Genomic DNA, 27,600 nt, shown 5'->3' on the forward strand with positions numbered 1-27,600 from the left:
ACCACTTAAGAACCGGAGAGAAAATGTGCACAGAGTATCGAGCGAAATTCACGAATTCGACCCTAATCTGCGAATTATCGGGACGACATTGTCTGCTTTTCGATGAATCCCTTCTCGATGCGCCACGCGTCGCAGTCTCTGCAAGGAAACCGGCACAAAGGAGACACGAAACTCGGTGAAATTCGCATTACGTATTACATAGCGATGAATCGAATACGTCTTCGAAAGGTAGCGACCGAGCGTGCAGGTGTACAATGCAACGAGAATGATCGGCTGTTACCCGATTAGACGCATTTCTCGCATTTATTTACACGCAAGACTACCTGGCGGCCCACGTAAGTGCTCGAACGCGCTCGATTTTCTCGGATTTCGTAACCGGGCTCCCCGCTACCCCCGAAAATCGAGGAAACGGTGTTAAGTACTTCGAAGTGTGCAATTTCCCAGGAGAAGTGTCCGTGTCTCTGCTGAAACGAAAAGAACCGCGCTTTTTCGAACGAAATTGAAATAGAATAGAATTTGATTTTGAAAGATAGAATGCAATGCAGAGAATTAAAAAGATAGAGAATAGATCGATGCACGTTGTTTTAACAACTACGAATTGGGTATTCTTTACTTCGATTATTGATTAATTTACAGATTAGTTAACTTTTGATTTTAGAAGATAGAATATATAATACTTCAAAGTGTGCAATTTTCCAGTTGGAGAAGTGTTCGTGTCTCTGCTGAAACGAAAAGAACCGCGCTTTTTCGAACGAAATTGAAATAGAATAAAATTTGATTTTGAAAGATAGAATGCAATGCAGAGAATTAAAAAGATAGAGAATAGATCGATGCACGTTGTTTTAACAACTACGAATTGGGTATTCTTTACTTCGATTATTGATTAATTTACAGATTAGTTAACTTTTGATTTGGAAAGATAGAATATATAATACTTCAAAGTGTGCAATTTCCCAGCCGAAGAAGTGTTCGTGTCTCTGCTGAAATGAAAAGAACCGCGCTTTTTCGAACGAAATTGAAATAGAATATAATAGAATTCAATTTTGAAAAATAGAATGCAATGCAGAGAATTAAAGAGACAGAGAATAAATCGATGCACGTTGTTTTAACAACTACGAATTGGGTATTCTTTACTTCGATTATTGATTAATTCACAGATTAGTCAACTTTTGATTTTAAAAGATAGAATATATAACTCAGAGAATCAAAGAAACAGAGAATAAATCGAGATGCACGATGTTTTAACAACTCCTACGAATAGAATTCGTCTTGCGATTATCAACGATTAGAAACGTATCGGGTTGTTCGTAAAGTCGTTTCGTTATCCAAAATGGAGAGTATATAATTTAATAAAATGTTTGCACGCTCTGAGAAAATCGTGTTTCGTTTTCACCGAGAAAAACGACGTGACTTTCCGAACGATCCAATGAAAAGTAAATTCGTGCAAAGTTGTCGAGTTTCTCGTGAGAATATTGGAGTATCGAATAAACTGTAACATCATACTCATCAAAGGTAAGTATGAATATTTGTAAAAATAACGAAACAAATGTCGAGTGCATTATTGAAGATTAGAAACACGAGGAATGTAAATTTGAATGAAGAAAGTATTGTTTTTGGAGTGGAAAAATGTTCTCTTGAGAAAATTCGAAGCGAGTCGTTAACGATTATTAGTGAAGGCGAGTATAAATAATATAATATACGAATTGATGGAAAAATAATAAAATTCGAAGCGGAATGGGATTCATTTGTAATGGAAATGGACGGATACGTGAAAATGGAAATAAAGCCGATGAAACGAAAGAGTCACGGAGATGGAACACCGCGGTGGAATGGTTGGGTTGGTGGGGCTTAATCGGATGAAGAGATCGACAAACTGAACGTCCTCTTCAGCTTTAGAAGCTTCGACTTATGTGGCACAAAAGCGTGCAGTATACGGCGACTAATTTCGTTACTTTGCGCGGCGTTCATCGCTGGAAATGATCATTCCGAAACGAGACTCTCGTACGTGAATCTTCGAGTTTCGCGTTCTGTGAAACGATACGTCACAATATTAACCCTCTGTCGATGCTCGAGACTATCACTTGAAATAAAATCCATCGTGGAATAGATCCATGATGTTTTGACAAGTCCCACGAATTGCATATTCTTTACTTAGACTATCAATTAATTCACAGATATGTTAACTTTTGATTTTGGAAGATAGAATGTAATGCAGAGAATTAAAAAGATAGAGAATAAATCGATGCACGATGCTTTAACAAGTCACACGAATTGCGTATTCTTTATTTAGACTATCAATTAATTCACAGATATGTTAACTTTTGATTTTGGAAGATAGAATACATAATTCAGAGAATTAAAGAGATAGAGAATAAATTGATACACAATATTTTAACAAGTCACACAGATTACGTATTCTTTACTTCGACCATAAATTAATTCACAGATGTTAACTTTTGATTTTGAAAGATAGAATACATAATTCAGAGAATTAAAGAGACAGGGAATAAATTGATGCACGATTTTTTAACAAGTCTTACGTATTCTTTACTTAGACTATCGATTAATTTACAGATATCTTAATTTTTGTTTCGAAAGATAAAAATACAATTCAGAGAATTAAAGAGACAGAGAATACAAAGATATTAAACACAACGAACAAGAGATATACATATAGAAATTTTCTATACAATAGAAAAAGATGATCGGATGTAATCACGAGTACGAATAGGGGGGTAGAGAACTTTTCACTGTGAATATTAAAAAATTGCTCACCGTGACGCGAGCGATTGTTACGGTTAAAGCGATAAAAGCTTTCCAGGTATGACAATAAGTGGACGAGTAACGATGCAAATTGTCGAGAAAGAAGGTGAACCAAGTAATCGTGAACATTAAAGGATGGAGAATAGGTCACCACAGGTGTTGAACGCCTCGTGGTACGACAAGGATCGTGTGTGGAATTAAAATCTTGAAGGTTTTCGTAGAATGAGTGAGGGTTGGGTATAATTGGGTAAAAGGGTTGTCTCTGTTGAACGAACGACCACGGTCACGATTAAAACTTCCAATTACAAAGAAATATTCGCGTATATTAATTGAGAAATTATTGTAGAATATACCTCGTTGAAGAAAAATAGAAATTTCACCTTTAAAGAAATTCTTTGCTCTAGAGAATGAAAATTAGAACTCTTTGAAACGATTGATTGCAGGAGGAAAAAAATTTTAAACATTCATACGAGAAGGGTTACAAATCCCTTCACTTTAACAATGGTGGTCACAATTAACCCCTCGTTTAGACGTATCTCTGTTTACCAAAACTTTCAACTCTTGAAACAATATTCGTACATGTTAATCAAAATTTCGTTACAGAAAAAATATTATAGAAAATACTTCGTTAAACAAAATTTCGTTACAGAAAAAGTATTATAGAAAACACTTCGTTAAACAAAATTTCGTTACAGAAAAGATATTATAGAAAATACTTCGTTAAACAAAATTTTGTTACAGAAAAAGTTATAGAAAACACTTCGTTAAACAAAATTTCATTACAGAAGAAATATTATAGAAAATACTTCGTTAAACGAAATTTCCTTAGAGAAAAAATATTATAGAAAATACTTCATTAAACAAAATTTCGTTACAGAAGAAATATAGAAAATATTTCGTTAAACAAAATTTCGTTACAGAAGAAATATTATAGAAAATACTTCGTTAAACGAAATTTCGTTACAGAAAAAGTATTACAGAAAATACTTCGTTAAACAAAATTTCGTTACAGAAGAAATATTATAGAAAACACTTCGTTAAACAAAATTTTGTTAGAGAAATTAAATAAATAGCTCGTTGATAGAAGTTTCGACTTTAAATAAATTCCCTACCCAAGAGAATAAAAATGAAAACTCTTCCAAAGGTACGATCGCACGAATAATTATTTCCTCTCACGAGGAAAATAATTCTAATCATTAATACGAGAGAAATCATCGAAAGGGTTACAAATCCCTTCACTCAAACGATAAACAAACACCTCGTCGATAGAAGTCGAATTTCGTCTTTAAATAAATTCCCTACCCAAGAGAATGAAAATGAAAACACTCGCAAAGGTACGATCGGTCGCACGAGGGAAATAATTCTAAACATTAATACGAGACGGGTCATCGAAAGGGTTATAAATCCTCTTCACTTTAGCGATGGTAGTCACGATTAACACCTCGAGCGTTTCCAAGGTTGAGACGGACCGAGCCAACGCTGAAACAAATCGCCAGGAAGGACGAAATAATCGCGGGAAGCGGGCTTTTTTCGAGACCCTGTGTCTCTTTTTTCTTTTCTTTTCTTTTCTTTTTCTTTCTTTCTTTCTTTCTCTCCTATTCACGAACCGGGGAGAAGCGGGGCGGAAGACAACCGGGGCTAGACGGAGAAGAGAGACGAGAAGAGATGTCGGAGAAGCAATGCTAATTCCTAGCTTGGAGTTGGGAGACTCCGAGAGGTTTCCCACCTTCTACGGTTTCCCTCTTCTAGACAGCACGACGGCCACTCGTTCGTCATCCGTTGGGGATGATAATCATTTCGTTTGCAATACTTCGTCCGGACAATTAACTCACTCCTTTTCTGTCGTCGCTTCTAAGTCCACTCGCGGTCTGACCGCTCATAAACGATCGATAATAATCGACAGAGAGTGACGCAAGGTGACTCGGGACAACCTCGAGTCGCGTCCAGAGGAAATTCCATTTTGCTAGTCGATGCTACACGATTTTCGACCATCGTTCCTTCTCGAAACTCGTCCCTGTGGTTCGACGACCATTCTTTTCGAGAAGGTTACGCATCTTTTCGAGAATCAATGCGCAATTCTTGAGAGAAACGAAAGCGAAATGGAAATTTACGCTATGTTCTGAATATCTCTACCACGATCGAGATTGTAATATAAATTGACGACGAGTAACGTTGGAAAAATTATTGAAGAGAATTTTGAATAAAATTGAACCGAAGAGTAATTTATCGTTCATAGGTGTTGTTTATAATAGTATATCTCTACCACGATCGAGATTGTAATATAAATTAACGACGAGTAACGTTGGAAAAATTATTGAAGAGAATTTTGAATAAAATTGAACCGAAGAGTAATTTATCGTTCATAGGTGTTGTTTATAATAGTATATCTCTACCACGATCGAGATTGTAATATAAATTAACGACGAGTAACGTTGGAAAAATTATTGAAGAGAATTTGGAATAAAATGGAACCGAAGAGTGATTTATCGTTCATAGGTGTTGTTTATAATAGTGTACTTTTATTTTAAGAGACAGGGATTGAATTCTGTTGGAGATGGTGAACGATTGAATTTTGATTTATTTTTTTACGAAATATTCCCCTTCTGTAATTCAAATTTTAACTTTTATTCAACGAGTATCATTTGGAAGGTTGTTTATACTTGATTCGTTGTTCGTTACTTTTATACGAGTTTGTCCATTGAACGTTTCGCGATTAATATTACCAAGCGATTTTAAAAGCGTCCAAACGAATTTACGAGAGCCATTGTAGAATTTTTGATAAATGAAATGTCGACGTGACTTTAATGCTCGATACCGGAGTATTATACTTTGATCCACGAAGAAAATTGCACGTTAATTGAAGAGGATCGAGAGTGTTATTATTGCGGGGTGTTCAATTTTTCAGATCGGTGACTCGAGCAAGATGTGATAATAAATTATACATATATAAATATGGGGAATGTGATACTAAATTATGTATACGTAGGATGTCATAATAAATGATACATAATAATGTGGAATGTGATAATAAATTATGTATACGTAGGATGTCATAATAAATGATACATAATAATGTGGAATGTGATAATAAATTATGTATACGTAGGACGTCATAATAAATTAAATGTCAAAATAAATTATGTATATACACAGTATGTGATAATAAATTAAATACGATGGAATGTTTTGCAGGATGTGATGATAATAATTTTCGATTACAATTTAATTCATAATTATCAATTATGCGATAATAAATTACATACGATCGAACGATTCGCAGAATGTGATAATAATAATTTTCGATTTAAATTTAATTCATAATTATCAATTATGCGATAATAAATTATATACGATAAAACGTTTCTTAAGACGCGATGATGATAATTTTCAATCATCGACACCTGGTAAATTTTTCCACGACCTGTGTCCGATTTTTTTTTTTTTCCTCGATCTAGTTGTGCTAAATTTTATACAAATTGTTGATAACGACGGTAACGCGAACCCGTAGTGTTATCGGTCTTGTAACGTTAGGACGTAATATCAAACGAAATCGATGACGAGATAATGAACGCAGACAATATGACGTTCGGTGCTGAATATAAATCGTCTCTAATTATGAGTCAGAATGTCGCGGACAACCGGCTTTGTTCATAACTCTCGTCGAAGATCGAATAAAAGCGAAGATTTGCTGAAACCCCGCGACATCTATCGGGAAGCGTGCAAAATGGTGGAAAACTTGACTGATAAATATGTTACCGTTGATCTTCCACGAGGATTCAACGCAGGTGAGTAACGATCGAACGAATTAACGATAACGTTACCGTGGATCGAATTGTTCCAAGAACGACAACGGACGAAAAAAAAAAAAAAATGAAATGTTCTCGTAAGAACGATTCTCGTGGAACGATATCAATTCCTCGTAATTAACGCACAATCGTCCCTGGAAACGCACACGGAAATTATATTACACTTTGTCGATTTCTTATTTGCACGAATGTATTTTTTTTTTCTTTTTTTTTTCAATTTCTCGAACGAGCAACGTTACAAAATCGATATAGACATGCTCCGTTAATGTCGACGGGATTCATAATTTTCTCCGTGCCTCTTTCTCGACGAGAAATATATAATTTTATATAGTCTGATTAACCGTCGCATTATTGAGAACTTAGGTATTGCCATCTCGGCTCGTTCTCTGGATAACACAGTGGTTCTCCGTTCGAGCGTATCTCGTTCGAATGTTAGATTTCGTGGGAATAATTTACGCTCGAAAATTGTTAAAATTTATCAATCAAGCTCCGAAGATTCCTTTTTTTAGTTCTGCATTAATAATCGTCGAAGAAACGTTCCACCGTGGAAACGATCGCGTGTGATTCCTTTTCAAACTTTAAATAGTAACACTGCGTGGGTCATAAACGACCCAAATTCTGTTTACAAGTAAATTAAGAAGCAGTGAACTGGACGCGAGAAAAATAACGATAAGCATTCTTCGGAATAATATAAACTCGATAGTTTGAATATTTATACTTGAAAATTGTTAAAATTTATCAATAAAGCTCCGAAGATTCTTTTTTAGTTCTGCATTAATAATTATCGAAGAAACGTTTCACCGTGGAAACGATCGCGTGTAATTCTTTTTCAAACGTAAGATAGTAACACTGCGTGGGTCATAAACGACCCAAATTCAATTAACAAGTAAATTAATAAACAGTAAACTTGACACGATAAAAATAACGGTAAACATTCTTCGTAATAATATACCCTCGATAGTTTCAATTATAAAAACTAGTCTCTTCTCCGGGCATTAAAGTCTCCAGGAATCCCCATAAGAAATATTCCATTAAAAATTACTGCACCGATGCTACTTCGATTAAATTTTCACAATAGAATTATATAGCATTAACTATTCGTCTCCCAATCGTATCCTAACATCGTGAAACGTTAAAATGTACATCATCCTTCGAAATTTGATTTAAAATGGCTTCGCGAAGCGTCGAACGTTGCGACGTTTCGTCGTCCAATGAATTTTAATTCGCGTGGAAATTATTTAGCACCGTCTGGTAAATTTTAATTCTCAACGATACATTTTCATCCGAACTGAAAAACAACTACATCGTAGAAAATCGATTCCACGGATTTCTGAGTTTTTTCTCTACGTGTCTTCGATCGCGTCGATCGCAAACAGAACGAACGCTGGCACCAGAATGGCTAGAAAGTCGAAATTCCACGTCACGATGGTCGAGAACCTCTATTTGTTGTTCAGCAGTTGTCATTTAGCGGATAGTAGCCGCGAGTTACGACTGCAATACGGGAAATGCTACACTCATCCACCCTGGCCAGGCAGAACGACCGTTACATTATGTGCTCTTACCGGTGGTCTCTCTTCTGCGTCAATGGTCAATCGTGGAAAAAGAAAATCCAGCCTAGATGTCGGTAATTTTTTATAAATTAACCGGCAACCGATAGCCTGGATCGCCGCAATGAACGACGATAAACAAGCATCTCGGGCTTGATTTCTCTTTACAGAAATCTCGCTAATAAAAAGCTCTAGCTCGAGTAACGATTCAACTTACGAGAGGATCGTTAAACTCGAGCGATTCGAATCCAAAGTGTACGTTCGAAACTTGAAAAAATATATATTTTACACTACCTTGAAATTCTTTCGAACGTCTTCGATATTATGTTTAGTTCGATCTTTGGTGCAACGAGTGAAATGATTCTTTCTCGGTTTTATATGCAACTTTCGCTAATAAAAAGCTCTAGCTCGAGTAACGATTCAACTTACGACAGGATCGTTAAACTCGAGCGATTCGAACCCAAAGTGTGCATTCGAAACTTGAAAAAATAGATGTTTTACACTATTTTGATCTTTCTTTCGAACGTCTTCGATATTATGTTTAGTTGGATCTTTGGTGTAACGAGTGAAATGATTCTTTCTCGGTTTTGTATGCAACTTTCGAAGAACAATTTCGATGCTTTTGGGTTGAAAGGAGTCATACGATTATGCAAATGTTTCTTTAGTTACTTTTAGTGGTTATACAAATGGTTCTTTAGGTTGCTCAATGAGTTTTGTCGTACGATAAAACTTATCGAGGAACCTAGTATTATGCTGTTCAATAAGTTTTATCAAACGACAAAACTTATCAAGCAACTTAAAGAATCATTTGTATAATCACTCAAAGTAACTAAAGAACCATTTGTATAATTACTAGAAATAACTAAAGAAACATTTGTATAATCACTAAAAGTAACTAAAGAAACATTTGTATAATCACTAAAAGTAACTAAAGAAACATTTGTATAATTACTAAAAGTAACTAAAGAACCATTTGTATAATCACTAGAAGTAACTAAAGAAACATTTGCATAATCATACGACTCGTTCCAACCCGAAAGAGTCGAAATTTTTCTTCAGAAGTTGTAAATAAAACCGAGAAAGAATCAGTTTACTCGTTACACTAGATATTCGCAACTTACTGAACACGAATAAACATAGACACTGAACAACCTATTATATACTCAATATTTAACACTATAACTACCGACAAATTTCGTAATATTAAAGTATACCTTACACACACCTAAAAGAAGATCAATCAATGAAGAGAAAGAAGAATTTATAAAATGGATAACTGAAGAATCATTTTACTCGTTACACTAGATATTCACAACCTATTGAACACGAACAAACATAGACACTGAACAACCTATTATGTACTCAATATTTAACACTATATAACAGATTTTACAATATTTGTAATATTTCGTAATATTAAGGTATACCTTACATACACCCAAAAGAAGATCAATCAATGAGGAAAAAAAAGAATTTATAAAATGGATAACTGAAGAATCATTTTACTCGTTACACTAGATATTCACAACCTATTGAACACGAACAAACATAGACACTGAACAACCTATTATGTACTCAATATTTAACACTATATAACAGATTTTACAATATTTGTAATATTTCGTAATATTAAGGTATACCTTACATACAGCTAAAAGTAGATCAATCAACGAGTAAAAAGAAGAATGTATAAAATCGCTAATTGAAAAAGAAAATCACACATTCGTATAACAAAAAAATCGCAACATCTTCGGAGAAGATATCACGGAATTCGAAATAAATTTGATCACGAAAGCGGTTAGTCGAAACGAGTGATTTCGACCGGTTGGTGAATCTAGCGTTAAAGTAAATATTCAAGTACGTGCTGGTGGTACCTCAGAGGGGGGTTACCGCGACCGTTATAATCGATCGATCATTCCCGATATCGTTTGGAACGAAACAGCTGGATGTGCTACGCTACGTGCAAGTTCGCAACACCGAGCCAACGGTCGTTTTCGCCTGTTTCCTGTCCGGTTCGAGTCGTCCGGGGCCCCTGTTATCAACGACTTTAAAAAGCCCGCGTTATCTTAATGCGCGCGCTACGTGCGTAGATATGTATTCGGTTCAGGAGATCACCGGATGGTTTAGAGGTTCGCGCGGGCGTTCACGTGATCACCGGAAGTTGTCGATACCGTAATGTTCGGGTACCAGCCAACCGGAAGTTAAGTTCCACGTGTACCAACGTGTGCTACAGAGGAGGGCCCGGCTGGTGGGGTCAGAGGAGACTGGCATCGCGGTGACTTTCTTAACGAACGACTCAATAAATCGATCACGTAAAAGAAACGTATGCGCAATGTTTTTCGCATATGCACGATGAGTTATTAAAGGACCAGCCGGCGCTGATTAATTTTCACCAAGTACACGGGGACTCTATTTCGCAAAGTATGGCGCGCTCGCGCCAGTACAACGTGGCGAACATCAAAACAGGTGGTTTTCGTAACCAATGAGGAAGAGACTGATCAACAACGAGTACAGGGTTGTCTTATTGGCTGGTGATGCGTTCTAGATGCGAACGAACGAGAATAAATTAAGAAACGATCGTTTGGGAGACGATCTGCGTATGTTTATTAACAGTAGGAACTATTGATGAATGTATTATCGTTTGTATGGGATCGTATAGGTATCTTCGAAATTAAACGGGGGAAATTGATTCGCGAGTACCATTGGTTGTCTGCTTTGATAATTTCCCGCGAATATCGTGGGCAATATCATCGTTGATAATTGAATAATTTTTTAAAAGAAATTTCAGACGAGTAAAATTGACCCTGGTAGTTTTAATATTAAGTACCAAATTTCTGATTGCGAATTACTTCGTTCCAAAAGTAAGTACGATTACTCGCAATGAAACTTAACTGTCTGAGAAACTGCGATTAACTTTCTCGAAAATGGAGCCTCGTGGAAAAAGTAATTGTATCGTATATTTTCGAGTCGTTTCAACGGGTGGAATTGTTTTTCGATCGTGTCATTTGTTTAAGAGACACTGTAGAAACACTATTTTAAGCGAAAGGGAATATTTTCGAAGACGGTGTCCCGTAGGAAAGGGTATCCTATATCTTGGAGTCGATGCACGGTATTGTTTATTCAATCGCATCGTTTTCCACGGTGCCGGTGTGGACAGTGTCGAAACGCGGTTTCGACCACGAGGTACCGAGGTCTCCGTTTCGGGAGGAGGAAAGGATATATCGGTTCGATTAGAAATGGACTTTCCAAGGTCAGGATGATCGCGACCCGATCTCCGTTTCCCAATGAGAAAGCCCAATAAAGAGCCCGGCGCGGCGATCACGATCTCACCGCATCTAAAATCACCCGGCGGTCCTCGTGATTGTATTAATTCACTTGACAGAATACAGAATACGGGACGCAGAGTGTATACAGATGCGGGAGCGACCGTGTGGATGTGGATGTATTGTCTTCTCGGCTCCTTTCTCGCATTAGCATAAGAATTCAGCGTGTACCTGACGCGCGTATCAATGGGCGTCCCGGTGAATCAAGACTTAAATCTTGCACCATGATCACCACCGACAGTCGAATGTTGAAATATCGTCATCAACGATTGAAACCTGGGACACGTTGACCCGCGAGAGAGCGGGAAGAACAACCAGCGCCCGGACGAGCGTTTCGGGGAAGAGCAACCCTGTCGCAACGCGTGCTGGGGAAACCGATTCGTGGCGATCGAATTCTCTACCATCCTCGATAAGGACTTCGGAAACTAGGGTAATTTTTCATACATTATTTTTCTCGCTATTTTTCAACGGGTTGTGCGCAAATGTAGTATCGTCTCGTACGAGATGCAAGATTGTCAGTTTCGCGAGTCTACTCGTATAATTTCACGGCTGTGTTTCACACACTCTCTAGACTCGGAAGAGCAGGTACTCTGCTCTCTATACTTTGCTCTGTATACTCTAGTCTCTATACTCTGGTCTCTATACTCTGGTCTCTGTACTTTAGTCTCTATACTCTGCTCTGTATACTCTATTCTCTATTCTCTAGTCTCTACTCTTTATTCTCTATTCTCTATTCTTTATTTTCTACTCTCTATTCTGTATTTTCTATAATCTACTCTCTATACTCTGCTCTGTATACTCTACTCTCTATTCTCTATTCTCTAGTCTCTACTCTTGATTCTCTATTCTCTATTTTCTACTCTCTATTCTCTATTCTCTATTCTCTATTCTATATTCTATATTCTATATTCCATATTCTATATTCTATATTCTATATTATATTCTATATTCTATATTCTCTATTCTCTATTCTCTATTCTCTATTCTCTATTCTCTATTTCCTACTCTATTCTCTATTTTCTCTACTCTCTATTCTCTACTCTCTATTCTCCACTGTCTACGCTCTCTACTCTGTCTCTCCTCTCTCTACTCTCGGAATGAGAATTTCCACGAAACCTCAAAAACGGGAAAAGCCCTCTGCCGCACCATTTCGCGTTCCAATTTTCAACGTTTGACAAGATACTCGAAAATATATATTCCGCTACCTTGCGAATAACAATCGAATCTTCTGGTACGTCTCCTCGCGGCGGACGTCGTAGCGTCCGCTCACGGTTATGAAGATAAACTCGCTCCGAAGACGCAGCGACCGAACCACGACGTTTATCATCCTAACGGGAATCACGTAGGATCACGATAAATTAAAACAGCGAGTGGAATACTTCCAAACGAGGATGTACGAGTTCTCCCCGCCTCCACCCTCCCAGCTCCCTCTCCCAACTGCGGTGGATCTTTGCATCCCGCGAGTGTTCTCGTGTTACGGTTCCCTTCTTTTCCAACCGCGCAACCCCATCCCTCGTGCACCCGTGTCCATCGCCGATGTACGTTTGTCAGCCACTTCTCCGACGAAGTCGTGCAAGTGCAAGGGCGATGGGGACGTACGGGGCTCTCCTCCGACTAGGAAGATTAAAAACGCGCGTGTCCAAGGCTGAACGGATGCGCGACGCGGCCCCAACTGGGAAGGATCGCCTCCAGTGGCTCCAGTCCCGGGAACAGAAATTGTTACGTGCCCGCTCGCACCCGTCGTGATTCGAATGCTCATGCGTATCGACCGCGGTCATCCGGGGAGAATAGGAGACAAGAGGAGAGACACCGGGAGAGTTCCTCGATGCCGTGGTCCCCGTCGCCGTGCTTTCTTCGACAGCCGCGTGGTGCTTGTACGCTACACGGAACGAATACAGCGATCTCGAGTGGTAAACCTCGCTTCGAAGAGGTGAAACGATACCTTCGTCGGTTACAAGGCGCGAAATAATTTTCTCGTACGAGAGACAGCGAACTCTTAAGATATTAGATAGACTGGATCAGCAGAAGGTGGAACATTTTTAAATGTACGAGCTATAGACACATTTTTCGAGCAACGTACACTAATTATTCGCGACAGATCATTTTTACTTGTGAAATGGTCTACTAAATAATTCTCTCTCAGAGGAGCAGCGGATTGGTTACAAAATACTAGTAAGATTTTTGGCGAGTTCAGAGATGAACGAAATTTACAAACCAACAACTATATACTCGCAACAGTTAAACTTTCTCATGTGGAATCGTATAATAAATAATTTTCTCCCACTAGGTTAGTCTAGTATATTGACTACGAGCTGCTTGCTTTGAGCATTCATAGCGTACACCTACATAACAGTTAAATTTTAATCCATGGAATACATCACTTCACAATTAAGATTCTAAGTTTCACATACTAACGGGTAGTCGTCTATTTTCTAATTATTCTAAATTACTATCTACATTTTGTTCTAGACACTTTTCCCTCAAAATTACCATCTACATTTGGCCCTAGACACTTTTCCCTCTAAATTACTATGTACATTTATCCCTAGACACTTTTACCTCCAAATTACTATCCACATTCATCCCTAGACACTTTTCCCTCAAAATTACTATCCACATTCATCCCTAGACACATTTCCCTCAAAATTACTATTCACATTCATCCCTAGACCCATTTCCCTCAAAATTACTACCTAAATTTGCCCTAAAAACTTTTCCCTCGAAATTGCCTACACTTGTCCCAGATCCTGAAAGTTCCCATCGCCCTGAGAAGCATCCCCCAAAAGTCTTGGCTCGAGCTACCTCGTCCCGACACCGTACAATTTTTCAAATATTTCTCAAGATCGCTCTATACGTTCCACCGATCGTATACGCGGTCGGTAGACGCGCGTCCATCTATAAACGCGCGAGCGCACCGACGACGTTGAAATCCGCGCGTGGTGAAGAGAAAGAGAGAGAGAAAAAGAGAGAAAGATAGAGCGCGTGCGCGCACGCGAGAACGCTCGTCAAAGGCGATTGTCCGTCCACGCGGAAGCGGAGCCGCCTCGCTCGCGAGCATCTATCCCTCGATCGCCTCTCACTCGCAGAACACGTACACCTCGTGTCCCCGTACACGTTTCTCCGGCTGGCTCTCTTGTGCGCCGGTATTTTGGTACCGGTGTGTATGTGCCAGTTACTCCGCTCTTGGCTCGCGGCTGTGCAACCGTCCAAATTATCGAGCCGGGGCGGAGGAGACGCACCGATGCTTTCGCGACGCACATTCCAATCGACGGGCGTCTCGGTTCGGTGCCGACTTCCAGGTGAAAAGCTTCTGGGGGAACGTCTCGATTGTTGTTTGGGTGGATCGTCCAAGAGCGATGTTTCTTCACGCGTCTTGAATCCAGATGGAGCGCGTTGCCGGGACGATCAATTGGCCCAAACATGGCGATCGTTCTTCTCCGACCTACGACCCTCGATGTAACCATATCTTCGGATCGGCTCGCGTCTTGGGCTGGGATAAAGAAAACATACGATAAGCTACGGTCTGGTCAAGGTTATTAAATTGAACAAAATTCGATAGCCTTTTTTTATCCTTTGCTGCTTTTCTGTAAGGTTGAGATTTGTCGACGTACGACGTTTAGTTATACACTTTGATCGAAGTTCCAATCGAATCTTTTTCGAAATTGTACGGTATGATTGTCCTGTTTCTGGAAAGTTGAGATACATGTTTTGGGTATTTTTAGAGTAGAAAGATTTTCAGTCGAATTTTGTTCAAAATGTATGGTTAGGTAGAATTCTCCTGCTTCTAGATAGTTGAGTAAACACATTTGTTAGGTATTTCTCGAGTCGATACTATTTGATGATGTATCCAGAGACGATATCGTCCAGCCAGGATCGAAGAGAAGAAGAGTCGCCCTTTGTGAGGGTTTAACGATCCATGGAGATTGTTTCTCTATGTTAGACGATGATCAGGATGGTCACGCTTCGGTAAACTGTGGAATCGAAGGATTTACATCTTGTGTTAAAATGTTGTTACGGTAATGGAAGATTCTTCGGCTTCTAGGTTGAGACAACGCGCGGATTATTCATCTGTCAGAGATTTTTCGATTCATTGCACTTGGAAGAGGTATCGAGAGATGATATCATCCGACGAGAATCGAAGGACTCACCCTTTGAGAGGATTTAATGATCGATGAAGATTGTTGTTTCTCTACGTGTCTCGAATCGGGGATGTCTTTGGTACAATGATGACAAGGCTACTTAGCTCGGTGATCCTTTTTCCCTGAGATGACTCACGAACTTGAACAATGGTAGCCATTTCCCTCCGTGATCAATTTGCTTCTTCGGAAGAACCGCGAATCGGAGAATCTTTCTCTCCTTCCTTAAAACGATCCATGGAGATTGTTTCCATATGTTAGACGATGATCAGGATGGTCACGTAAGTTTCAATTCCTAGGATAATATTTCAACGTGTTCCAGATCGATGAATTCTTAGCCATATCGATACTTGGCACTATTCATCGACTTTGGTGGTTATTTTTAAAGAATATTTACTCTTCTCGTATTCCTAGATTACCGGAGGAGAAGACATTGACCCTTCCTTAGGGCACTTCTACTCCAAAATCCATATCGTTCGAGGATTACTCCTAATCCAGACGAAGATAATTAACCCTCCCTTCAAGAATCTTGATCAGAACATTTCTAACAATATTTACTCAAGTCCATATTGTTGGAGGACTAATTCAGACCTAACTTTTCTTTCAAGAATCTTGATAAGAAAATTCCTAACAATGTTTACCAAAATCCATATCGTTAGAGGATTAACTCAGACCTAACTCAGATGAAGATATTAACCTTTCTTTCAAGAATCTTGATAAGAAAATTTCTAACAATGTTTACCAAAATCCATAACGTTCGAGGACTAACTTTGACCTAACCCTTCCCCCAAGAATCTCGCTAAGAAAATTTCTAACAATATTTACCAAAATCCATATCGTTGGAGGACTAACCCAGACCAAACCCAAACAAAAATATTAACCTTTTCTTCAAGAATCTTGATAAGAAACTTTCCAACAATATTTCCCAAAATCCATAACGTTCGAGGACTAACCCAGACCTAACCCTTCCCCCAAGAATCTCGCTAAGAAAATTTCTAACAATATTTCCCAAAATCCGTATCGCTCTAAGACACTGATCCTCCACCCTCCCAATAGCAAGACATAAAAATCTCCAAATCGAGCCCCTCCCTACTTCATTCGTCTCCTCTGATCGAGAACCACCCCGAAGCGTCGCGAATCGGAGCAAGGTCGTCCGAGAAGAAAAAAAAAGAAAAAAACGTACGTACACCTTCGTTCGAGCGAGTTCTCGCCTGCTAATTACGTTTCCAGCGGGTATCGCACGGGATCTATTTTAAGCGCGCGTATCTCGGGTAACGTTACAGCCCGGATAAGGCCGTTGAATACCGACTGCGATATCCCGATTTTCTCCACCTCGTCTCCGGGCTCGCGCGTCGGCGTTTCGTTTGCGATTGATCGGTTAAGGCACCTCTTCGAACGCGACCAGCATCGCGCGTGGGTGGGACCGCCGAATATGGACGCGGCTCGAAGATGAACGTAGCCGATGGCCGCCGCTTAGCGAATAAGGACGTGACGTAGTTATATCACTACCAATAAGGAAAACGGATTTGCTGTTAATAGTCAATATGCATTAGAGAAACAATGAGCGGATCTTGGATGCCGCACACGACGACCGCAGAGGATGTTGGTCGCGATCAGCGTTCCAGTGGACACCTTCTGGAAACTTTTAACGCGGAGTTGCAACCCGGCTGGAACGATCAGTCGTTCCACGAATGGAAGTGTCTTTCGACGATTTACTCCGATCGAGCTCGAGCAAAAATTCTATTTTTTTTTCTTTTCTTTTTTTTTGTTTCGAGATAGAGAACATTTGCGAAGGACCGCTGATCTTGGTGGCGAAAAGGGTTTTAAGGTACGTTGTAATCTAGCGTAATTTGAAGTGGTGTAAGTATTACATACCCTAGATAAGTTTCATTTTAGAACGAAGGGAAATCTGAACTTCAATTTACTTTTTTGGTAATTTATCGTGGCTAAAGTAGCGAGGCTACATCTTCTGGATGAGTTTTAACGTGTCATCTGTGGTCTTTCGAGGATTTCCTCCGATGGAGATCTTCCAGAGAATTCTTTTTTTTTGAGATAGAGAGCATTCGTGGAGAACCGCTGGTCTTGGTTACAAAAAGGATTTTAAGGTATCTAGTGATTCTTAAAGTGTCTTTTGAGGATTTCCTCCGATGGAGCTCTTCCAGTGAATTTTTTGTACTCTAATTTTACTAATTTGTCTAATTTTCCTACTTTTCTACTTTTTCTAAATTTTTCTAATTTTTCTAATTTTTAAGGTAAACTTTATAGCTCGAGGTGAAAGAAATGCTTTGTAAAATATACAGAGATATAAGATCCCAATTGAGACTACGATTTATTCTTACTTTTGAGTTAGATCTCTTCGAGGTTTTCAGTTTACGTGTAAAAGAACGAATCGAGCGCAAAGGGTTAAGAATGTTGTAACCTAGTGATTCTTAAAGTGTCTTTCGAAGATTTCCTCCGATGGAGCTCTTCCAGTGAATTCTTTTTTTTGTAATAGAGAACATTCGTGCGGTTGGTCTTAGTTACAAAAAAGATTGTAAGGTACGTTATAATGTAATGATTCTCGAACAGTAAGGCTACATCTTCTGATCGATTTTTAACGCATCACGTTTAGTCTTTCAGCCAATTTTTTTACATATTCGTATTTTACACAGAACTTCCGTACAACATAAAACAGGAAGAAATTAACTTTCCGTTAATTACGGAAAGTGTCTTGTGGTCCACTATACTATGTTATTCCTAAAATCATTCCATTTTCCAAAATGGAGCATATATAATTTAATAAAATGTTTACACACTCTAAAAAAATCGTGTTTCATTTTCACCAAAAAAAAACGAAATGACTTTCCAAACAACCCAATAATTTGGTGATTCTTGAACAGAGAGCCTAGAGTGAATGACAAATATAATTTAAGTCTCTGATTTAGACTCGAGTCGAGAATCAGACACCTATCAGGGACCTGATACTGTAACCTTGCACAGGGTTGAGGAAGAATATTATTCCCTTCGACTAGTCTATCCAAAGTACTCTTAACTGTTCTAGATTCTATCAGAAACTCGTGCAACTATGTAACATTTCTCGAATATACAATTATCCAGAGACCAGCCGAGAAAAGTGTCCTCGCTGGAACTTTGGAATTATTTCACTACCGATAACAACTTCGTAGAACATAAAGTAAATTTTCACCAAAAAAAAAACGAAATGACTTTTCTCTCTTAGACCTGATACTGTAGCCTTGCACAGGGTTGCGGAAGAATATTATTCCCTTCGACTCTTAACTCGAGTACTCAAAGTACTCTTAACTGTTCCAGATTCTATCAGAAACTCGTGCATATATGTAACATTTCTCGAATTCTCCAGGGACCAACCGAGAAAAGTGTCCTCGCTGGAACTTTGGAATTATTTCACTACCGACGACAATTTCGTAGAACATAGAGTAAATTTTCACCAAAAAATAACGAAATGACTTTTCTCTCTTAGACCTGATACTGTAGCCTTGCACAGGGTTGCGGAACAATATTATTTCCTTCAACTAGTCTATCCAAAGTACTCTTAACTGTTCCAGATTTTATCAGAAACTCGTGTAAGTATATAATATTTCTCGAATTATCCAGAGACGAGCCGAGAAAAGTGTCCTCGCTGGAACTTTGGAATTATTTCACTACCGAGGCCGAGTTCGTCGAACATAGAGTAACGACCGGTGTTGTTACAATGAAAACGCTGTTTACCGCCGGGAAGACGGATGAACGTCACCCTGGGGGTATTCCTTTGCAGTTCCTTGTAGTACTTCGGCTGCGTCGAATGAATGACAATACAGCGACAGTGAGAACGCAGTAAGGAAGAGAGACCAAAATCGATTCGGTGTTGCAAGTCGAACCCGTTTCGCGTAAAATCACCGGTGAAATCTCACGCGACTCGGTTACCAATTGGAAGATCTGCCAACCGGGCGACTCGAACGAATTCGATTCGACCTTATCGCCGCTGGCCGGCATGCGTTCCGCCTTAGTAGCGCGCACACGCGCGACCGTATCAGCCCGAAGATATGGGTTGGGCTTTGCATACGTGGACGCGCACGATTACGATACCTTAGCGGCGAACCGTCCAAGTGGCTAAAGGAAAAATGAAGAAACCGACGTTGAACGAAGTACGGGAAACTGAACTTCGTGGTCGTTACGAATAAGAAATGTGCCAGGGCTCGTAAAGATACGCTAGATAAGAGAACAGAAACGGATTTATTGATAGGAGGAGAGCTAAGAAAATGGAGAACGTAACGTAGAGGGCGCTTTTGAGAAAAGGTTCTTGGGTTTGTGTCTTTGATACGCGAAACTCGTTTATCTTTATTCGGATAGACGGAAGTGAATTTTATTTAGCGAAGAATGGATAAATTTTTAAATTGTTCTAGCTTCGCGAGAGTATCACCAATCGATCGGTGAGCCTCTCCCGATGAAAACGAGCCCAAACACGACTATGTTCCGATTACTTTTAGTTGCAGCGATTTTGAAAAATTTTTGATTTTTCGAAACCGAAAATGCTCCGAACATGGTCGTGTTTGTACTCGTTTTCATCGGGAGAACCTCGCCAGTTCGTTGGTAATACTCCCGCGGAAGAATTTTGCCATGAATAATGTAAATCTTGAAATTTGTTGCTCCGGCTGGTTCGTTCCGCGTGTGGACACTTTTGATCTCAATGGAAGACAAAAAATCCTCGCGCGTAATTTACGATTCTTGATATCGAACTTGAATTACTGAAACTTTATTATTACACGTAAGAAAAAAAACTATACGAAAAACGAATACAAGAAGAGGAAATCTAGTAGAAAGTACCAATGAACAAGAGAAGAGAACCAAAAACGAAAGAGGCGGATGAAATCTATCGATGGAAAGAAGAACCGAAATAAAACAATCGGAGAGTAAAACTCGAATAAAATCGGAAAAATCTACGCGGAAGTCGAAGAGAAAAGCGTGAGAGTCGGAAATGCGAAAAGAAGGGACGCGAAAAAGAAGAAGAAAAAAAAGAATGAAAAAAAAAAGATACCGGAAACGAAGGATTCCATTGGTAGCCAGATAGAAAATAACGTGGACGTGGAAAAGGGTCGTTCGAAGCGGTGGGGGGAGTGAAAGAGGGAACGCGGAGGAAGACAAGGTGGATGAGCGGAGAAAGGAGAGAACGGTGACGAGATGTATTCGAATGCGTCGCACGATTCGCTACGAAATCTCGGATTCTATTAACGGAGAAATTATAACGGATTGACGGACGCAGGAATGGATGCACGGACGGATGGACGGAGCCGCCTCCTGTCTCGAGAAAGATTTCTCTTGAATCGTAAATACCGATCGGACGCCGCCACGATATCCACCGGCCGGTCGCCTCTCGTCGCTTTACCGCTTGGGTCCCACGTTGCATGTTAAAGTACTTCCCGGTGCACTCGCAAATTGTAGCGGCGAACGATGGCGCGCGGTTTATGCAACCTGGATAAGAAGGTACACGTCCGCGTGCGACGTCTCGATTTAGAAGAAAGCACCCGCCTATGACGAGCTGAACGATCGAGCGATACCGGCACCGATGCGTGCAGCTTCGAGGAAAATCGAGCCCCGAGCGTGAAACGCATCGACGAAACTGGGAAATCGTGTATTCGTTCGCTGAAACCGTCGATACGGAGGAATTGTTTTCCCGAACGCTACACCTCGAGTACACTGTACGATTTTATTTAAACAACGTGGTTATGAAACTTGCTGTACGCAACAATGTTATCTGTTGATATTTGTAACCTTTTTTTTTTTGATTATGAATAAAAATTGTAGTCTGTGTATTTTTGAAATGTAAGTAGAGCGTTTAATCATAGAATAGAAAATTTGTAGCTAGTGGTATGTAATGTCTCGTAGAGAGACTATTGCGTAAGTGTTAAATAAGAATATGAAATAATGTTTAGAAATTTTACCTCGCGTACATTGTACCATTTTATTTAAATAACGTGGTTATGAAACTTCTTACACGCAACAATGTTATCTGTTGATATTTGTAACCTTTTTTTTTTTTTTTTGATTACGAATAAAAATTGTAGTCTGTGTATTTTTGAAATGTAAGTAGAGCGTTTAATCATAGAATAGAAAATTTGTAGCTAGTGGTATGTAATGTCTCGTAGAGAGACTATTGCGTAAGTGTTAAATAAGAATATGAAATAATGTTTAGAAATTTTACCTCGCGTACACTGTACTATTTTATTTAAATAACGTGGCTGAGAAACTTGCTACACGCAACAATGTTATCTGTTGATATTTGTAACCTTTTTTTTTGATTATGAATAAAAATTGTAGTCTGTGTATTTTTGAAATATAAATAGAGTGTTTAATTATTTTCGAATTTGATCAAAGAATAGAAAATTTATATTTAGTGGTATACAATGTCTCGTAAAGAGACTGTTGCGTAAGTGTTAAATAAGAATATGAAATAATGTTTAGAAATTTTACCTGAATATAAATTTGAAATGGTAATGATTCTTCGTTTCATACTTGGCATTGACCGATTGTAGAAAATACTTTGAAAAAAAATTTCTTACCTTATTATGTATTTCAATGTGTACACTCGTCGCACTTGTGGATAGAAAAATTTTCAAGTATCATTGTTTTTGCATATCGTAACGAAGTACATTGTACATATTATGCTGCTACAGATTATAATGTCGCTTTGAACCTATATTAATAATTTATAAGCTGATAAACTTCTTGAAATAAATAAAATAATAAAAATCAATTATCGTTTGAAGTAAAAATTGTTTTCGAGTCAAGTAAAAACTTTTGAATACTGCATTCTGTTTTGCAAAATTACTTCGTTGTATTGAATTTTTTAAAATGCATCTACAATGAATATTTATTATTTAATAATGACAAAGCGTTTTGCAACATCAAGTAGACACATAGTGAACAGTTTACTTTACAAGAAAATTTTGCATTCCTTCGTTATTTTTAGAGATTTTGTTTTTATTATACCGTTCAATAAACTTTTTTAATTTCTAGTATTCGTGATGTAATCGTGTCCTCGTCGTCCATAACGTGATAAATAATGAAAACGTAAAAGAGGGTTGGACTTACCCCATGCAGCGTGTTTTAGCGATCATGTGATTCGTTGTACCCCCCATACTGCAAAATCTTTCGGCGATAATTTCGTACATAATTGTTCCTCTTTCTTGTTACAATAAGTCTCTGAAACAATTCACAATACATTAGATATTTATAATTAAAAGTATTTCTGAGAAGATTCAAGTATCGCGATACTGTGATAAATTAATATAAATAATAGAGTAAAATTATTAAAATTTAATTATCGACTGTTCATCTTTTTGTTCGATTGGTTTCCATGAAAGAAAAACTTGAAAAACGTGCGGATGCTTGACAAACGTTTCGTATCGATGCGTCAAACATGAGATAAGTAATTTGGCATGATAAATTACCGTAAATTTAAGGGCAGATTTCCCTTCGTTATAAAATGAAATTTATCTAGGGTATGTAGAACTTACACCATTTAAATTTATATTACAAATTACATTTCTAATATTTTCCCCATTATGTTCGCCTTTCGAAAATATTTTTTACACAAATATTACACGATACTCCTTAAGTAAGCTATATTTCCTTTCCATCCTCTTTGTTAATCTTCTAAATAATTTCATGGTTGTACTCCATTACTATGCTCTAGGTTCGAAAAATCATGTGCTTGGTTAACGACAATTTTGGAAACAGTTGCTTTCTGTGACAATAGGCGACACTATGTAGAAATTATTAGGAAATTAATCTTCCAAAGTGTTTCGTTATTAAATTACGTATAATTTAATCGATCCTGACGCAAGATATGATTGGTCAACGTTCGAGTATCAAAACCCAATCGCGAAAGAATCTTAGACATTGTTGGAATTACAATTGGGTGTTACTTAGGTGGTAAACACTTAGGTAAAATAATCGATTACTCCGGGGCAGAAAGCTACGATATCGTTTCACGATGTTCGAGCCAAAGAATCCTGATTTCCTAAAAAATTGTCGAAACATTTATGACCATAGACTCCGTGACGTGGAAGGTACCATTATCAGCCAACTGAAACTTAAATTTCCTCATTTATAATTTTACACGATCACTTTACATAATTACTTTTTTGCATACAATTCTACATTCTCTTTCAGAAATTAATACAATTTACAAACACCCAGATGTTACCTACATTTGCGAATACATAAAGGACAAATTTTATTTTGCAACATTGAATAATGGGCGAAAAGAGGCGAGAAGTACCTCGAGTACTCACTTCTTTACGATCGACAACGAACTGATTTATGAGAATTTTTACTACGACTTTGGCCCGTTGAATATTGCTTGCTTATACAAGTAAGCTGCTCCAAAAATTAATATTCCACTCCGTCCGTTAGTTTCATACATTGTACAAAGATTGTAACGCTTGAAGATTAATATCTCGATTAAATTGTCGTTTGCGCGAATAAAGAAACAAATTTTGCTAATAGATACTGCCGTAAGGTAAACAAGAAACTTCAGAGTCCAGTGAACAAGTACAAACAAATCGTTCATTATACTTCGCCAAGCGACCATAAAAGAGCGAATTCCGCGTACTTGGTAGCATCATATGCGGTCTTGTACTTAAATAAAAGCCCGAGAGAAGCTTACAACACTCTCTTTATGGGAGGGGACGTACCCATAAAGCCGTTTCAAGATGCGTCTATGGGTGTCTCCATTTACAATATCCATATATTAGGTGATAAACTTTTATCACCTAAATTATCTGTTTTTTACATTTTGATCCGAACCATTAATAAACCGAATCTATCGTATTTTTGTGGTGGACAGATTGTTTAAACGCGCTTCAAAAAGCAGTCACGTTTGGTTTCTTCAATTTCGATGACTTTGATCTGATCGAATACGAGAGGTACAAGGACATGCGAAACGGTGACTTGAATTGGATGGTACCGCAAAAATTTTTGGCATTTGTTGGTCCAAGCACGGAACCCGGCACCCCTTATCACCCACCCGAGTGTTACATCGACTACTTTTTAAAAAATGGCGTTACAACTATCATCAGACTGAATAAAAAAACGTACGATGCATCAAGGTGTGTACACAACTTGTAGAAATTTCTTCAGGGTGATTCTTAACGCTTTGAAACCGATAATAGATACTATTGATACCACTGGTATTCTTCGTACTATTCGTATTACAATTATTATTAATACTACTAGCATTATTAATGTATGTATAATATTCGTACCAGTTTCTATAGTAGTATCCTCGTTTTGTGCTCCAGATTCACACCTCGAAAGTAATCACCTGTTGAACAATTAATATACAATTACTTACGTTAAATATATACGTTAAATTTGTTAATTAAACACATTTTATAAACAGATTCACCGAGGCTGGTATCACGCATTACGAAATGTTCATGCCAGACGGTACAGTACCACCGAAAAGAATTTTGAATCATTTTCTTTCGCTCAGCGAAGATACCATCGGGCCCATTGCAGTTCATTGCAAAGTAATTTTAAACCTTACATCGTTTTTCATTCGGCGTGCAACCTCGGTGTAACGTTTACGTACCGTGTATTCATTTTATTTTACATTTACCAACGTCTTAGGCTGGTCTAGGAAGAACGGGTTCGCTAATTGCAGCGTACTTGATAAAACATTACAAAATGACAGCCAGAGAAGCTATTGCTTGGATAAGGATTTGCCGACCCGGTTCTGTTATCGGACACCAACAAACATGGTTGGAAAATATGGAAAAGAATTTGTTGAACGCGGGCGAACAGTACAAGTAATTGAAACTTTTCAGTACAGAGCTATTATTATCGGTGAAGTTCGTCTATATTGTCGATAATTAAACTGAATATTTTTTTGCGCGTTAACGCGGGATAATTTAAGCATTTCAAAAAGAACAAATTTAAAAATATTTCGTTGGCTGATAGAACAATGGTTGGTGTCTCGATATATAAGAGGAAACAACTTCTTTTAATAATGAATTTTTATTTTTTTTTTTTATTTTTTTTTTTCGAAAACTTACTTCCTACACGATCACTACAGACGTACTTATGTTGCAGATTGAAGTACTATGGTGATGGCGACGTGACACTGCACCACAAATGTGGAATATATTCAGTAGCAGACAAAATGGAGAGAAAGATACACAATTCTTCCAAAATTGGCTACAATGGTAAATATTTTTACATGCACCTAAAACATATTTAAATAATGTATATGTATGATAAAATACGTCGAAAACGTAGAATTGAAAAACCAAGAAAAAAGCAAATACGGTTTTACCTGATGCAATAAAAAATGAATATTGTCCGTGTTGGTGATCTTTGACGAATCGAAGGTTTCAATGAACAAATAACTGGAAAGGAGAATAAGATACAACGCATTTAAATTCGTGATATTTATTCTATTTCGATCGTGTACTTTTAATTAAAATTAGATGAGGATGTTAATTCTACACAAGAAGGAGCGTGAACGTACGAAAAATTAGAATATTTGAAAAGAATTTTTAATCGTTTCAGAACCCAATAAGAACAATAATCTGCTGACGGAAAAAACGAGCAAAACGAAATTCACAAGAATTTTAGGTATGTATCCGGCTTTGATATTTTCATAGTTTTATATTCACCAAAATACATTTAATGCATAAATGTCCAATTTTATAAAAAGTGCGAATAAAAGATTCGAACGTATTGCCGAAAAAATATTTTTGTTCAATTTTCACAACTCATTCGTTCGTTCGTGACAATATTTCCCAACAATGTATCTTTTTCAGTTAAGAGACGATTTAAAAATAGCATTATACAATTGTGTTACTATTCTAGCAACGTATTAGCGTTAAATTGTAGGTACATTGAGCTCAAATTGCCACGCAGAGTATTCACTTTATCAAATACCGAAAGGCTGTTGATTATTATTATTATTATTATTATACAAACATTCATACATACGCAACATTAAGCAAGCAAATATTGTTATTTTCATTCTGGCAACATCTTGGAGTTCGTTTTTAATCAGAAATGAAGAAAAGAATCGAGGCAACGACGTTCCATTTCATCCTGTGCACGTTTCGACAAGAAAATGCACAATTGGCGGTTAATCCGCCAAGCTGCGCGCGCATCTGAAGTTAATCGTGATTTTATATTTAAACGCAAGAGTTTAATTTCTTCAATAACTATTCGTATGAACAAAAAAGACAAAAGGAGAAAAACACAATGTATAATTTTTGCATAATTTGTCTTTTAAACTCTGAAAACCTTTATTTGTAGAATACTGAGAACATTAAATCGCTTTTATTAATGATCACGAGAAACATCAATAGCTGCGCGCGCAGCCAACATCGATCGATAATTACCAATAAATTACAGTTATTAAATATAATTATTTCTAGTAAAGAGTATAACAAAAATTTAAACGAATTAATTAATTGCATTTTTTCTAAAATAATATTAAATTAGGCAGTTTTTTTATGAATAATGCAATTTGAAAGAAATCATTTTCGCGCCAAAAGGTTGCATGATCGACAATCGTGCGCGCGCATCTATTGAACAATGACAAGCTTTCAAATAAAATCATATTTGAAATCACGAATGTAACTCCTCGTTTTATATGATTGTTTAAATTTCTGTTACTGTGTTCCTACTTTTATTACAAATTTTAAAAAAAATAAAGAAATTTGACAGTAAATGGAGAAATTTTAACCCCAAAACAGAGTTCTCAATGATCGTCGTGAAATCGATTATTTAGCTTCTTGAGCATGAAAATAATTTATTATCGTTTTATCCCGTAGGAAAATTGAAAAATATCAGAGGAACGAATAATTTAGAGAAAAAATCACCAATAAAATACAAGATTAACGATCTTCAGACCATGACACAAGGAGATAGGTTAAACGAAATCAAAATGAATAGACAAAAACTGTCTCGGAGTTCCGAATCACATCAGAGGAATTACATCGCTTATGGACTCGATAATTTGAAAAACGTACGTAAAAGG

At 37.7% G+C, this 27,600-nt stretch overlaps 1 protein-coding gene across 1 annotated transcript in view; it reads left to right on the forward strand.

Moving 5' to 3' along the window:
* Nucleotides 1–6,487: 6,487 nt before the first annotated feature.
* LOC143154895 (dual specificity protein phosphatase CDC14C) overlaps nt 6,488–27,600 on the forward strand; it is a 33,195-nt gene continuing 12,082 nt past the window's right edge. Inside the window, 9 exon segments of the mRNA XM_076326947.1 lie at nt 6,488–6,548; nt 23,745–23,995; nt 24,085–24,328; nt 24,421–24,682; nt 24,976–25,105; nt 25,206–25,384; nt 25,668–25,780; nt 26,127–26,192; nt 27,395–27,588. Of these exon segments, the coding sequence (XP_076183062.1) occupies nt 6,488–6,548; nt 23,745–23,995; nt 24,085–24,328; nt 24,421–24,682; nt 24,976–25,105; nt 25,206–25,384; nt 25,668–25,780; nt 26,127–26,192; nt 27,395–27,588 (1,500 nt within the window).

Source organism: Ptiloglossa arizonensis, chromosome 2 (assembly GCF_051014685.1).
Source record: "Ptiloglossa arizonensis isolate GNS036 chromosome 2, iyPtiAriz1_principal, whole genome shotgun sequence".
Taxonomy (NCBI): Eukaryota; Metazoa; Arthropoda; class Insecta; order Hymenoptera; family Colletidae; genus Ptiloglossa; species Ptiloglossa arizonensis.